The sequence below is a fragment of the Pseudorca crassidens genome, chromosome 1 (genome assembly GCF_039906515.1).
Source record: "Pseudorca crassidens isolate mPseCra1 chromosome 1, mPseCra1.hap1, whole genome shotgun sequence".
In the NCBI taxonomy this organism is placed as follows: Eukaryota; Metazoa; Chordata; class Mammalia; order Artiodactyla; family Delphinidae; genus Pseudorca; species Pseudorca crassidens.
In genome coordinates, this window is record NC_090296.1 from 183,761,701 (window position 1) to 183,775,032 (window position 13,332).

General features: G+C 37.6%; 1 protein-coding gene across 3 annotated transcripts in view; it reads left to right on the forward strand.

Moving 5' to 3' along the window:
• Window positions 1-13,332, forward strand: part of PLXDC2 (plexin domain containing 2) — a 410,586-nt gene that overhangs the window by 251,003 nt on the left and 146,251 nt on the right. For all 3 annotated transcript variants that reach the window (XM_067702751.1, XM_067702757.1, XM_067702766.1), the window contains exon 5: window positions 13,180-13,302. In XM_067702751.1, the coding sequence (XP_067558852.1) occupies window positions 13,180-13,302 (123 nt within the window). The remainder of the gene's footprint in view (window positions 1-13,179; window positions 13,303-13,332) is intronic.

A 13,332-nucleotide genomic window follows, 5' to 3' on the forward strand; every position in this document is an offset into this window, starting at 1 on the left:
CAGTGGTGAAATATCCAGTGGGAATCTTTACTGACCATTTTACTTTGTTTAGTCTGTCTCTATCTGTATTAGGTTGGGAACCCTCAGAACAAGACTTCTGTTCGAGTATATTTATAACATTTATACAGTTATGTTTTATAGATTTTTAAGTACACTGATTTTATTGCTTTGCATTTATTTAACATGTCAATATTTTATGCTGCCTTAGTTTATTCCAAAGAGAGGTCTGCATGAAAGTTGGAAAGAAAATATTTATCATGAAACATATTTGCTATATCTCTTCATATAATATTTGTGAAATACTAATGTTGCAGACAAATACGTTGTCAGCAAGAAAGTAAATGCATTTGTCAGATATACTAGGCTCTACTTAAGGTTTCCTTTAGACCACAGAAGATGACAAGTCAAAGAGCAGTAAGTGACCCTTGAAGTGATTTTTTCAGTTCCCTGAAGAGTAGTTTATCTGTGTGTGTCATGCATCCTCACCTTATCTGAGGCAGACACACAAATCCACTTTCATGGTTAAATTAGCAGGTAATCCCTCCCGTTTGTAGGCCTTGAAATGGTACTTATCCATCCAAGGAATCTGATTATACCGGATCCCCAAACTTTCTGCTTCGGTGCACAAGGGTTTAATTCCAAGACAACTGACTCAACAGGGAAGCTTCAGTGATGGAAAACCACCGTATAACCCCTTTGGTTGTGATACCTAAGGTGGCATATGAGTGACAGAAATTGGATTAAGCTGTTTGTACACTTTTATTCTGAAACCACCCTTTCAGCCCAGATTTCGCTTTTTCTCCCCCAGTTTCCTCATCTTAGTAAGTGGCACCATCATCTTCCAGCTGATTCCTTCCTCAGCTCTCACCTTATATCCAATAAGCCATCTGGACATTGATTCTACTTCTGAAAGAAGTCTGATGTGTCTGCCTCTCTCCACCTCCCTCTTAGTTTAAGCCCATTCCTTCTGTCCATGGATTATTGAAATAGTGAACTGTTCACCCTATTTCAAGTATGGTTCCCCCTTACTCGTTGTCTATACTCTGCCTGAATGAACTTTAAATTTTTTTTGAAATATTTCAGCTGTACAAAAAATATGAATAATACAGAAAACATGTGTGTACTCAATACAGATTGAAGGGGGTAAAATAGACAGTTGAGTTTTGCTGTGTACCCTTCGCCATGTGTTCTTCACTCTTTCTCTGGAAATAAACCCTCGCCTGAATGCGGTGTTTATCAGAATGATTTTCCACTAAAGCAGATCTGGTCATGTTAAGTCTCCGCTTCAACCTTTCAGTGTGTTCCTGTAGCCTTTGAAAAAAAGGTCCCCAAACCTTTGCCACGGCTGGCACGGCCTCCCAGAGACTGACCCCTGGCTGTTGCTCTCCAACCCCATCATACACACACCATTCTCTGCGCAGTGCAGAGAACGTCCTCTCCCTGCTGTAACCTCAGTGCCTAGTGTAATCCCTCAAACATACCAAGCACTCAACCACTGCTTGCAGACTGGATGCGGACATGAATGACTGCATATTGTGTTGAGACACAAACATGAACAAGTCATGGCCCCCGTCCTCTAGAGTCTGTAACAGGTGATAAGGAGGAGAGAGGCCAGGGGATGGATATGAAAATAAACAATTGTAACTCAGTGTGATAAGACCTATAATAGAAGTAGGATGAGCATAGGGCTGGAACACGAAGGGTGTGATCAGATCTTCTGGAGTTGGAGAGGATAAAAGAAGCTTCACACAAGAGGAGACGTTTAAATTGAAGCTTAGAAAATGAATAAGATTTTTCAGGGCACAGAAGGAGAAAAGCGTATTTCAGGCAGAAAAAGTAGCATGTGAAAGCGCATAAAACCCATGGCGCCCACAGAAAGCTGTGAGTAGCTGAAGTCCAGGGTGCGTGTGGAGGAGAGGTGGGAGATAAAGTCGAAGAGCCAGGCAGTGACCAAAGCATGGAGGCCTTTATTTGTCAGGTGCAAAGCATGGAGGGCTTTATTTGTCAGGTGGTGGCGTTCGGAGATTGAACAATTCTCATTCTTGAAAACCAATTTATTATATACAAGAGAGTCTGCCAAGCCAAGCAGCGCGTATGCAGAGATGAGTGCATTGACCCAACATCCTTAAAGGCTTAGCTAACAAGGGATAAAACAAATCCACAATGCAATTTTTTTTAACCACTTTCTCCTCAAATATAAGGTTCTCTGAAATGGCCATATCTAATGAAATTGGGGTTGTGTATACTCTTTGTAAAGTCACTGCGTAGCAGCCATAAACCAGAGGGGCCTCCATGTCACTCTGACACCTGCAGTAAGACTGTGTTGTAGTATCAAGTCTTGAAAAACCTCCAGCATTGCAGAGCCTACAGAGGGTGGCAGTGGCCACCTGAGGGAGAGTGGTGAGCCACGTTCATGCGATTTCAGCCTCCACCTTTTGCAGGATGGTACAGGTTTAGTTGGGGACCTGTGCTGACCCACTACCCAAGGTCAGCAGTGAGTAGACGCTCACTGGAGTGATTTCAGCCCTTTGTTGGTAGCAACAGGAGAGAACCATTTTTTTAGCTTAAGGAGGGTCATCGTCCTCAAATAACATATAAATACTCCTGAGAGGGGATAAAGATTATATGCCAATTCACACTGTAGTAGATAATAATCCATCAATAATAATAATATAATTCATCATAATAATTCAGATTCTTCCTGAGAAAAGATTTAAATAGGAAGGAGAGAGCTGACGGTCATTATGTACCTGAGTAGGGTTTCTGACAATGACAGTGTTAAAGCCTGAACAATGAACTCTAATAAATTTTGCCTATTTCTCCCCAGGCCTCCCATATCCCAAATTTGTAGAAAGGTTAAAACATCATTCATTTTAATTTTAATATATTTAAAGAGGTATTACTTTAAAACTGGTGTCTGATTGAATATAGGCTTGCCCTGGTTTTGTTGAACTTTGGTCACATATGAGAGGTGCCCTATTATGGCTGGGTTATGTCATCGAGGCCAAATTCACCTGCAGCCACTTTGACTGCTCCATTCACACACTGACCAGGACCTGTGGATAGATGTCCAGGGAGAGAATTCTTCCCAGCATGGCGAACCTTTTCATTCTCTGCCTTAGCAGACATAAAAGTGAAATAAAAGAAAATTCATCCCTTCAGTTCTGATCAGTCTGAATCAGTTACACAAAAGCACATTTGAGATACGAGCTTTTGCTGCTCTTCCACAAAAGCTACATGTTAGAGAACCAGGTTATCAATTACAGAATAGCTTCCATGCCTTCCCGTGGTCCCCTTTGAGAAGTGCCTCTTTCAACCTAAGAAGATGATAGCTTTGCTCCCCCAGCCTTTTTGGCAGATGTGAATGTAAAGGTGTTGAAAAACAAAAATACAAGAATCTCTTTCATTTTCCTTGGGAGGCAATAAAATGTTGCCACTAAACATGGAAGGTCCTTTTCTACTGCTCATACCAGTTAACCTAAGACCTGGTGTAGCATTATTCATTCACTCTGGGTGGTCCCAGAGTTGTGGTTCTATTGTTTGCCTTTTTTTTTTTGCTACATACCCATTTCTGTCTGTTTCCAGTAAGTATTACTCTGGTCAAAGGTCGAGTAAAATGAGAAGTAAATAGCCACTTTTGCCAGTACCATTTCCTACTGCTTTCCTTTGGTTGGATAGTCAGATGTTAAGTATAATTGAAGTAAAATGTTGAGAAGGAAGTAGAAAAATAAGGTCTCATTAAAGTAGCAAGAAAAGTAACATTTTCAGATATCTAGGGATTGATGGCTTAGATTCTATTTGTCTGAGGTATGTATGAAGTAAGAAGAGGTAAAATACAGTCACATATAAAAACAAATACAGGGCTTCCCTGCTGGTGCAGTGGTTGAGAGTCCGCCTGCCAATGCAGAGGACACGGGTTCATGCCCCGGTCCGGGAGGATCCCACATGCCACAGAGCGGCTGGGCCCGTGAGCCATGGCCGCTGAGCCTGCGCGTCCAGAGCCTGTGCTCCACAACGGGAGAGACCACCACAGTGAGAAGCCCGCGTACCACAAAAACAAAACAAAACAAACAAAAGAAAAACAAATAGAAATTGGTTGAACATCACAAAATATCCATAGTTGAATGTGTATGAATGCTTGAATACATGCTTAAGAATTGTAGAATCTAAGCAGTTTTTGCAGTGACTCCCAAGGTCAAGGAAAATGCTTTATCGGCATTTTGATCCAAATAAATATATTCCGTCAAATTTTTTCACAGTAAGATTATAGGAAGTAGAATCTCTAACATTTGAATTAGGATCTAGTTTGTGAAATAAATGGTAATTCTAACCAAATTCTACTCTTTTTTGCCTCAATGACCATATCCCGAATGAATACGAGTAGTTCTGTAGAGTCACTCTCTCTGGTGGAAGAATATATATCCTAATAAACTCTCCCCTAGCCAACACTAGAAGAGATGACCCTGAATAAACGAATCTGATTTCTTTGGGTTGTTTATTTTTTCATTTTGTGTGAGGGAAAGAGTTGGAAGAGAAATATTGGAATTATTATAGATGTGAAAAGGTCTTAGGGCTTCTTTTAATCTCTCACTGCTCTCAGTAATTACAGTGTTTCCTAAAATAGAGTTGATAAATTTTATGTAAGAGTACATTATATCTGTGAAAATAAATGCATTTTTTAAAAGCTCGATCTAGTGGGTGTTAACAAGATATTGATGGGCTTGTGCAACGGGATCAGCAAAGTGGGTAAAATCATGCTTAAAATGCTTTCAAAAGAAGTAAGCTGATTGTATTTTATTGTGCTTCAGATTTTAAGATACTCTATTATCTGTTTTGTATTGATTTACAAAATCTATGTACTCTAAGATGCTCTCTCTCTCTATATATATATGTACATATATGTGTGCATATACATATGTGTGTATATATGTGTGTGTACACACACAATACACACACATATGTATATAAAAACAAAGCCAAATATGTTATAAATTCCTTTCTTTTCTTGAATAGAGTTTTTCTTTCAGCATCTAGTGTTTTGGGTGTTCAAATTATAGGACACATTGAAAGTACAAAGCACAAAGTGTGTAATGTGAATATACAATTGGGCCAATGCTCTTCTGTTATGGCCATTTTGTCCCTCTCACTGAGCACTCATCTCCTTACAGGACCGAACTACTAAAACATATGAGAAAATAGAGTGAGGATCACAACTCTGAGAGTGTAAAAAGGGCACATGTCTCAAGGAGATTGAAAATATCACAGAAGTTTGATCCTGAGCACAGGACTGCAGCAATCAAGAGCACAAGAGGAGAGAAATCAGTGCAACTGCAGAGGGAGCCGCCACATAGCTCTGATTTTAAAACGATGTCAGAGCAATGCAGATGCTCGATATATATGTGCTGAATGGTGGAATTGCAGCTACATTTGTAGAGTCCTTTTTCACCAATTAATGCACACAGCAATGTTGTTTAAAAGGCAGTTAATTTTAACCTAATTTTACAGAAGAAATTGCAACTCAGTGAGAGTAAGTGATGACATGAGATCGGATGGTGCAGCTTGTAAAACATGAAAAAGTCAAATCTGAGCCTTTCCATTACACTTTGCCTTTTCATGGAGAGAAATGCATATATATATATATATATATATATATATATATACACACACACACACATATATAATCATATATATGTATATACATACACAGTATGTTTATTACATATTATATATATATATACACACTATACTTACACACAACCTGTTTACATATGATCTATATATCCATCTGAAACAGTATATAAAACACTAGATTGGATGTATAAGCTCATGGCTAAGGTGTTAAAACCCAAGCCCATTGAGACATTTGGGATATTTCAGTTAAGCTGGAGAAAAAAGGAAGAAGGAACAGGCGTTCAGTTTGGGACTGATGGTGCAAGGCAGATGGCCGTCTTTGAGAAGCAAAGCCCTCCTTTCCGGTAGTTCCTTTCCGGTCTAGATGAATGGTATTTCTCTTGCACTGAAAAGGGCAGGACAATGAGGGGACTGTCAGTCCGTTCAAGACACCTCATGACTTGGATGGATTTTGCTAAAACTTGGGGATGAGATTTCTCTCTCTCCTAGGATGTGTAAACAATAATGGAAAATGAAAACATTTCTGGAGGAATAAAGGTGGAAAAGTATAGTCATCTTTTAAAAAATATAGAATAAAATTGGTTTTGGAAACCGGAGGCTAGATAGACTGAAATTCTAGGCAAGAATCTAAATGAGGTTTTCTCCCGCTATGTTTTTACTTTAAATTTACCTGATTTGTAAAGTAGGACATGCAGTACTCAGAGTATTCGATAAATACAGTAAGGTCTGACGATGCAGAGGCTACCTGAAGGTGGCCTCTCCTTACATTTAGTCATCTTCCTTCCAGGGCTGTTTCCAGACATTTAAAAATGGATTTCAATGAGAGTTTTTAAGTCCTTGGAAAAGGAAGGGACAGTTTTCATTGTTCCTCATGGTAGTGGGGAGCCCTGGAGATGGAATGAAAGCCAAGCAAGGCATGAGCTCCTTTCTCTAGAGCAGGACAGAGCCTGGATGGAAGCCCAGCTGATAACCTAGAGATGTTCTAGGTGGTTTCCCGAAGGGTTTATTTAGGTTCCGGTAAATGGGCAGAAATTCCAGGGGAGCCGATATTTATAGGTCAGGAGATAAAAGTGGTTGTCTTCTAGAAAAACTGCACACAAGGAGCAAGGTTCAAGGTACTAGGTAGGATTTGAAATAAAGGCTTTGCAAACACAGGACAGCATACCCCAAACCAAGCAGACCTCAGGTATAGGGACTAACTCCCAACTATAATTTGGCTGCTACATGTAAGTCCAGCATTTGACAACAGGATCCCTGAATCCTCAGTCTAGGGCCATAAGTCATTTAAAGCAACCCTCCCCTTCTCCCCCTTGCAAGAGTAAGGCTTTCAAAATATAGTACCTGGATCCATCTGGACAGAGGGGATGGACTTGATTTTCAGGTAAAAAGGAGCAATGCAGTGCCTCCATGAAAAGCATGTAGGTCATGCACTACCCAACTCCTGGGGGCGCCATTCACTGTCTGCAGCATGAAAGGACCCCTCTCTGGAAATCCCAGATAATCAGAAGCCTTTAGAACAGAGGGAAGACGGGAACTGTTGACCGTAACAACTAAGAATTAACATGAGTTAAGAACATGTTACATTATTTATTTGAATAAGATGGAGAAGAAAGAAGAAATAAGTTGCCTCTTATAAGAAATAAGATGGAGAAGGCAAGAACTACAGGCAACAATTTTGTTAATAGTTAAAAATGAAAATGAAAGAAGTTATGGATTTTTGTCTCTCTTCCTTTCCTCACCTACATAATTCTGGCTCCTGTCCTTTCCTTCTGGAGTTGGAGAGAGGCACTTTATATCATCAACATAAATTTTATATTGGTAATTTCATGAACATAATTTGCAGCCAATAACCAAGTTGTCACTGGTTGCTTTTTTCCCCCAGAGGGTGACTGTTGTGATTTGTAGTCCCCATTGTGGCCTTAAGCCAATAGGATAAAGGAGTCTATGAGATGTGATATGTTTTGACATATATAAGTTTTCAATGTATAAAATATGATTGACACCTTGACACCTGGTTGGAATTGTAAAGGAAAGGTATTTGGTGATTGACAAGAGTATAGGTTGCTTCCTAGGAGCCCGTGGTTAGCAAGTTCATATGAACTTCAGAAATGCTTCTGTTTTTTTCTTTAACTGTCTAAGTTGCAAGTACACACCAATATCCTCACAGTGAACTATGTGGTCTACTAGCAACAATTTTGTCCAGAGGAAGCCTGTTACATGAAACCCGTCATTCATTGTACAGTTGCAGCTGGCAGACAGTTACCAGATAACTTGCCACAACTTTTAATTTTCAAATTAGCAGTTGCTGCCACATGTGGTTTTGTTTAAAAGGCTAACTGAATTACAAACAAGTATTTGTCTGAAAGGGGCTAGTTTATAGCATTTATAGCATTTATACAGTTGTGCAAAATGTAAGTTGAATTATGCTCAAACTGCATTCGTTTGCTTCGAGCAAGTTGTCCACCACAAACACAGAGCAACTGATAAAACAATAACCACAAACAACACCCAGTTAAACAACTCAGTTCTTCATGCATAGAGATGGGACAGATCATATATAAGGTTACGGAAGGATCAGTATGAGGAATCCGTTCTCCAAATCTTCGTGGATAAAAGACTATAAATTTCAGATCTATTTGATTAATGTGTAGGGGTCATGGTACACATGTCATAAAGGTGGCAACAGTTGCATACACCATTGTCATTTGTATTCTAAAGGCAGCATTTAAATATAAGTGTTCACTGCCCTACAGGCTTACCCATCAGATCCAACCTTTCCTCTGGGGTCAAAAATATCAACTGAAAGATGATGAAGTAGAATATTTTATGTAGCTCTTTACACATTAAAGTTTCACAGAATGTTTCACAGGAAATTATAGCCTTTTCATGCTTCCTTCATAACTGTGACACTTTCAATTAAATGAAACAACCATTTGCAACCAATAGGAGGTTGATATTTTTACAAGGTGCTATTCCATCAAAATGTAAGGAAACATATATCTACATAAGTGTAGAACTTTGGACATTAAGGCTGTTTTATTACCAGTTGTCTTGTAGTTAGGTTCAATGGTACACCTTAACCGAAATTGGAATAATGCAACGAAACACGTATCATATCGTTTGAGTCTGAAGCACAATTTTGATGTTATATAAACATCCTAGTGCAGGTCTAATCAACTATTAGGCATTAGGCAGAAAAGGCTTCAAGGGGTGAAAAATAGAATTTAATTGATTTTCTTTCTGCAAATTTTTTGTTTTAAACATTATCTTTGAGTGTTTTTAACGTATTAACTCATTCAGCCATCATAACAACCCAATGATGTAGATATTACTCCTCCATTTAACAGATCAGGGAACTGAGCCACAGAGAGGTTGGGAACTTATGTCACACAGCTAGGAAATAATTTGATTTCACCATCAAATATATTCCCTACTCATATGTCATTCACCTACCAACTTGAGAGTCACTTGGTGGATTTTGATGGAGGAATCTATTTTAACTCTATTTGTACAATTTGCAGTTAATAAGAGCAGTACAATAAAAGTAGCAGGACTTAAGGTGACTGCCGCTCTGCTCCAAGGTAGAGGCAGTGGAGCTTTCACAGAGAGGGCAGGTCTTTTCCTCCTCAAACTCCTTGTTTAAGTATGAAATCCAGTGAGGGAGAGTATCTAGTGCTGGACACATAATGAATTCTAAAGTATATTGTGAGGAGGTCATAAAATTTGGAATCAGAAGACCAATTCTAGCCATGTGGCTTTAAGCAAATTACCCAGCCTCATTACGTGCTTCACTTAATAAATAGAAATAATAATAATTCCTTTCAAAGTTATTATAAGTATACAGTGAAGAAAATATATGAAAATAATGTAATTGGTAAAGTGGTATATAGATATTGGTTAATTTCACAATGATCACAATAATATTTGTAGTTAGTAAATATATAATTGTGGTTAATAAATATATAATGATTGGGCAAGGGTTATTCATGCCAGGACTTACAAAGAAAGAATCCTCAAATGACTTGACGAGGTTTACAGATTTAAAACTAGATTATTCAAGTGACTAGAGACCATCTACAGAAACAGCCCAAGGAGATCCTTCAGTTGCAAGAGCAAAGCTGTCAATTTCAGCTGAGCTCAGGACTTGACTTTAGGTTTACACATAAAGGCAAGAGAAATGCGGTGTGTAGCTATCACTTGAAATTCAAAAACAAAATACATTTGCTTCTCTAATTTGGATCTTTTAAGTGGAGATATCTTTCTGGGTTCCAAATTACCTGGGTAATAACCACTTTTCTACACATCTTATGACTAGGTAGATGAGTGCTATTTAAATTAGAAGCACATAGTGAGTAAAAGACATTTTGTGATTAGCTCTTCAAATGGCTACAGCCAAGTTTGAAAAAAACAGTAAATATATGTTGCCTAAATTGAAAAATGAAATATTTTTTCTGTACAACTGGACATGCCCAAGACAACTAAAGAAAAGAGACAAATGTCTAAACGGGGTATTGGTAGCTCTGAATTCCTTTGAAGATTTGGAAAAGATTTATTCCATTAAAGGACTCTTTACTTTGCATAGCTGGTTCTTATTCAACACCTGATTACACTTCCCTCCCTGCTCTCAGCAGGCCTGTAAGGTTTCTCTCTACTCAGTTATTAATCACTGCTGAAATGATATTTTCAAAACCTAGGAGTGTAAGGAGAACTCAGTAGAGCCCATCGCTACAAGCAAGCATTTTACTTCATAGTCACTGAGAGCTAACCTAAGATAATGAGGGAATTGGGTTTCGTGCGGCTAAGTAAACAAGAAGTATTCTCTGAATTAGCAAAATTAAACTCATTTTGTGGAGTAGTGGAGTTTTTGTATCCTTGGATTGTTTTTCACATTAGTCTTGGTGGTGGTAGTAGTAATAGTGGTAGCAGATTAATAGTAGTGGCAGACTTTCTTGTTAGTAGTAGTTGTAGCAGCTATAATACTCATAGGACTAGTACTTATAATTTATATTAATGTTATAATAATAGAAGAATCAAGAGTTGTAATTATAACTTTTACACATTAGCAAATTCTTCCATCATTTTACTTAGTTCTTTGGGAATAATTTGACACTTCACCTTTAAAATTTGGGAAATTGTAGTTCTAGAAACCTTTTTCCTGATGAGAGGAAGCAGCAGATAATGATTCTCATGATCTGAAAGACTGAGTTACATACAATAGAATGGAAAATAATGTTTTGCCAAATCTATAAAAATAAATAAATCTTATTTATTTTAAAAACTAATAGTAATAATTAAGTATCTGAAATCATTAATGGCTCTGCATTTTTCAATTCTGTTTTTCTAGGAATTGCTGCCGCATTTCTTACAGAGCTGTTTTGGTGAATGAATTTTGTATTGATTTAAAATTATCTTACTGCCTTGAACTACTGCCCTCTTTATTCTTTAAATAAATCAGTTTCTCTTATTAATACATGGAGAATTTAAAGTAAGGGTATAAACTATCCAGAGCTACTGTCCCTGAAAGAACACTTTCAGAGTATAATTCAATTTTTTCCTTAAAAGATCATATTTATAGAATTTTTGTATCCATTTTAATGGTGAAATTAATGGTGAATATAAAAGCATGCTGGTGAGGATAGGAGAAAAAAAGTAAATCATAGACCCTGAAAAATAGTCACTCTTCATCTTTGTAATTTTAAGGACGTGATGTTGGACTTTGAACGTTGAGAGCGTGGCTCTGAAAATTACAGGGAAATCAAATAAAAGCAATGACTCTTCCACCCTATCATATCTTTTAGTACACTTGAGCTACGTGAAATTGCAAACGTACAAAGTTCTGATCAAGACATAGGGAATTTATTTTGAAAGATATTTTTTGGCAAATGAGAAACAAAGAGTAATGGATGATTAAAACATGCTAAAGATTTTACCAGTTTAAGTGTCATTTTTAAAGGTGAATAGCTATGATTCAATTATGCCTTTGATGAAAAATAAAAAAGAAAGTCAAAGGGGGCTTCCCTGGTGGCGCAGTGGTTGAGGGTCTGCCTGCCGATGCAGGGGACACGGGTTCGTGCCCCGGTCCGGGAAGATCCCACATGCCGCTGAGCTGCTAGGCCCGTGAACCATGGCCACTGAGCCTGCGCTTCCGGAGCCTGTGCTCCGCAACGGGAGAGGCCACAACAGTGAGAGGCCCGCATACCGCAAAAAAAAAAAAAGAAAAAAAAAGGAACTCAAAGGAAAGACGACATTGCTGGAAAGACAGAAATTGATTTCAAAGTAAATGACTACAGATTTAATTCTCCAATAACTTACCTAGAAATTACAGTTGAGAATTTGAAACAATGAAGGCTGTGATATGCCAATGAAAGCTTTATTCAGACCATGAAGTGAGATAAAAGTTTTACACTTTTAGAAGTTTAAATTCTACATAATTTTGTGGTTTTAAAAAAAGTCCCACTTTTTAAATTAATTCTAATGGAAATAGAAAAATGATCTATAGTAACCCCAGATACGTAGTTAACTTACGATTGCCTAAACATTACAATTGCATTGTCACAAATAACTTGCTTTGGATTTTATTTTGTAATAATGTATGTGTGTATGTGTGCATTTTTTATGTTCTTAATTGTGCACTTCCTAGATTAATATGAAAAATTAGTTGGTATTCCCTGAGCTGACTCTCCTTTTAGGCAGCTAAAGACCTTGGAGGCAAGAAGCCAGTATAGGATTAACAATTTGTCATGGATAATCCGCAAAGTAAATAAACCCAATGTGGATAATTGAAAGTGGGTAGGGTTGTAACATGGGAGGTATTGAAAGTCAATTCAAGACTGAAGTTCTCCATAGTAAATTCCGCTCTCCTTATCCAACAGCTAGAATAGGCTGGCATTGATACCTCTCTAAATAGAGAGGCATTTGTGCATTATCCATGTTTTACCATCTTATCTGAAAACATATAGTCCACCTCCTTGATACAGTGCTACTTGAGCAATCTGAGAAATGTGAAGTTTTTCCATGAGTGTTTAGCCTCCTTTCAACTTTGAAAAGACGGTCCAAAACATTTTCTTCATTTTAGTGTTAAAGATACATATGTGTGATTTCTAAAATGTCCTAAACTGAGATTAAGAAAAGCAATTCAACATCATGAAAATACATTCATTTGTAAACTGGACTTGCCTGTTTGACTAGCGTTTAAGATAACAAGGGATTACTAAAGGCAAATTTAATGTTTGAATCACTTATAGTACTATACTAGCCTCTTCAGCCTAATAATCTCTTCCAGGTAATAGTCACTTTCCTGCAATTAAAGTTGTACATACTATAGATTTCTGATTTACCAGTCTTCAAGGTGCTACCAAATCATATGGGAATTTGTCACCTAATCCAGACTCAACTATTTCTGATCAGACATTAAGACATTAATTATGTTTCTTTTTTTTAGCTACCATGATATTTTATTTTTGAAATGTGACTGAAGGTGAGTTGCGATATTTTAATTAAAATTTTCTGGACTTTTTCTTAACGTATTTATTATTTTTCTAATTATAGGTTTCATATACACTGGAGAAGTTGTACATCGAATGCTAACAGCCACACAGTACATAGCACCTTTAATGGCAAATTTTGATCCCAGTGTATCCAGAAATTCAACGGTCAGATATTTTGATAATGGTATGTATTGGTTAGCCTATTTTTTACTAA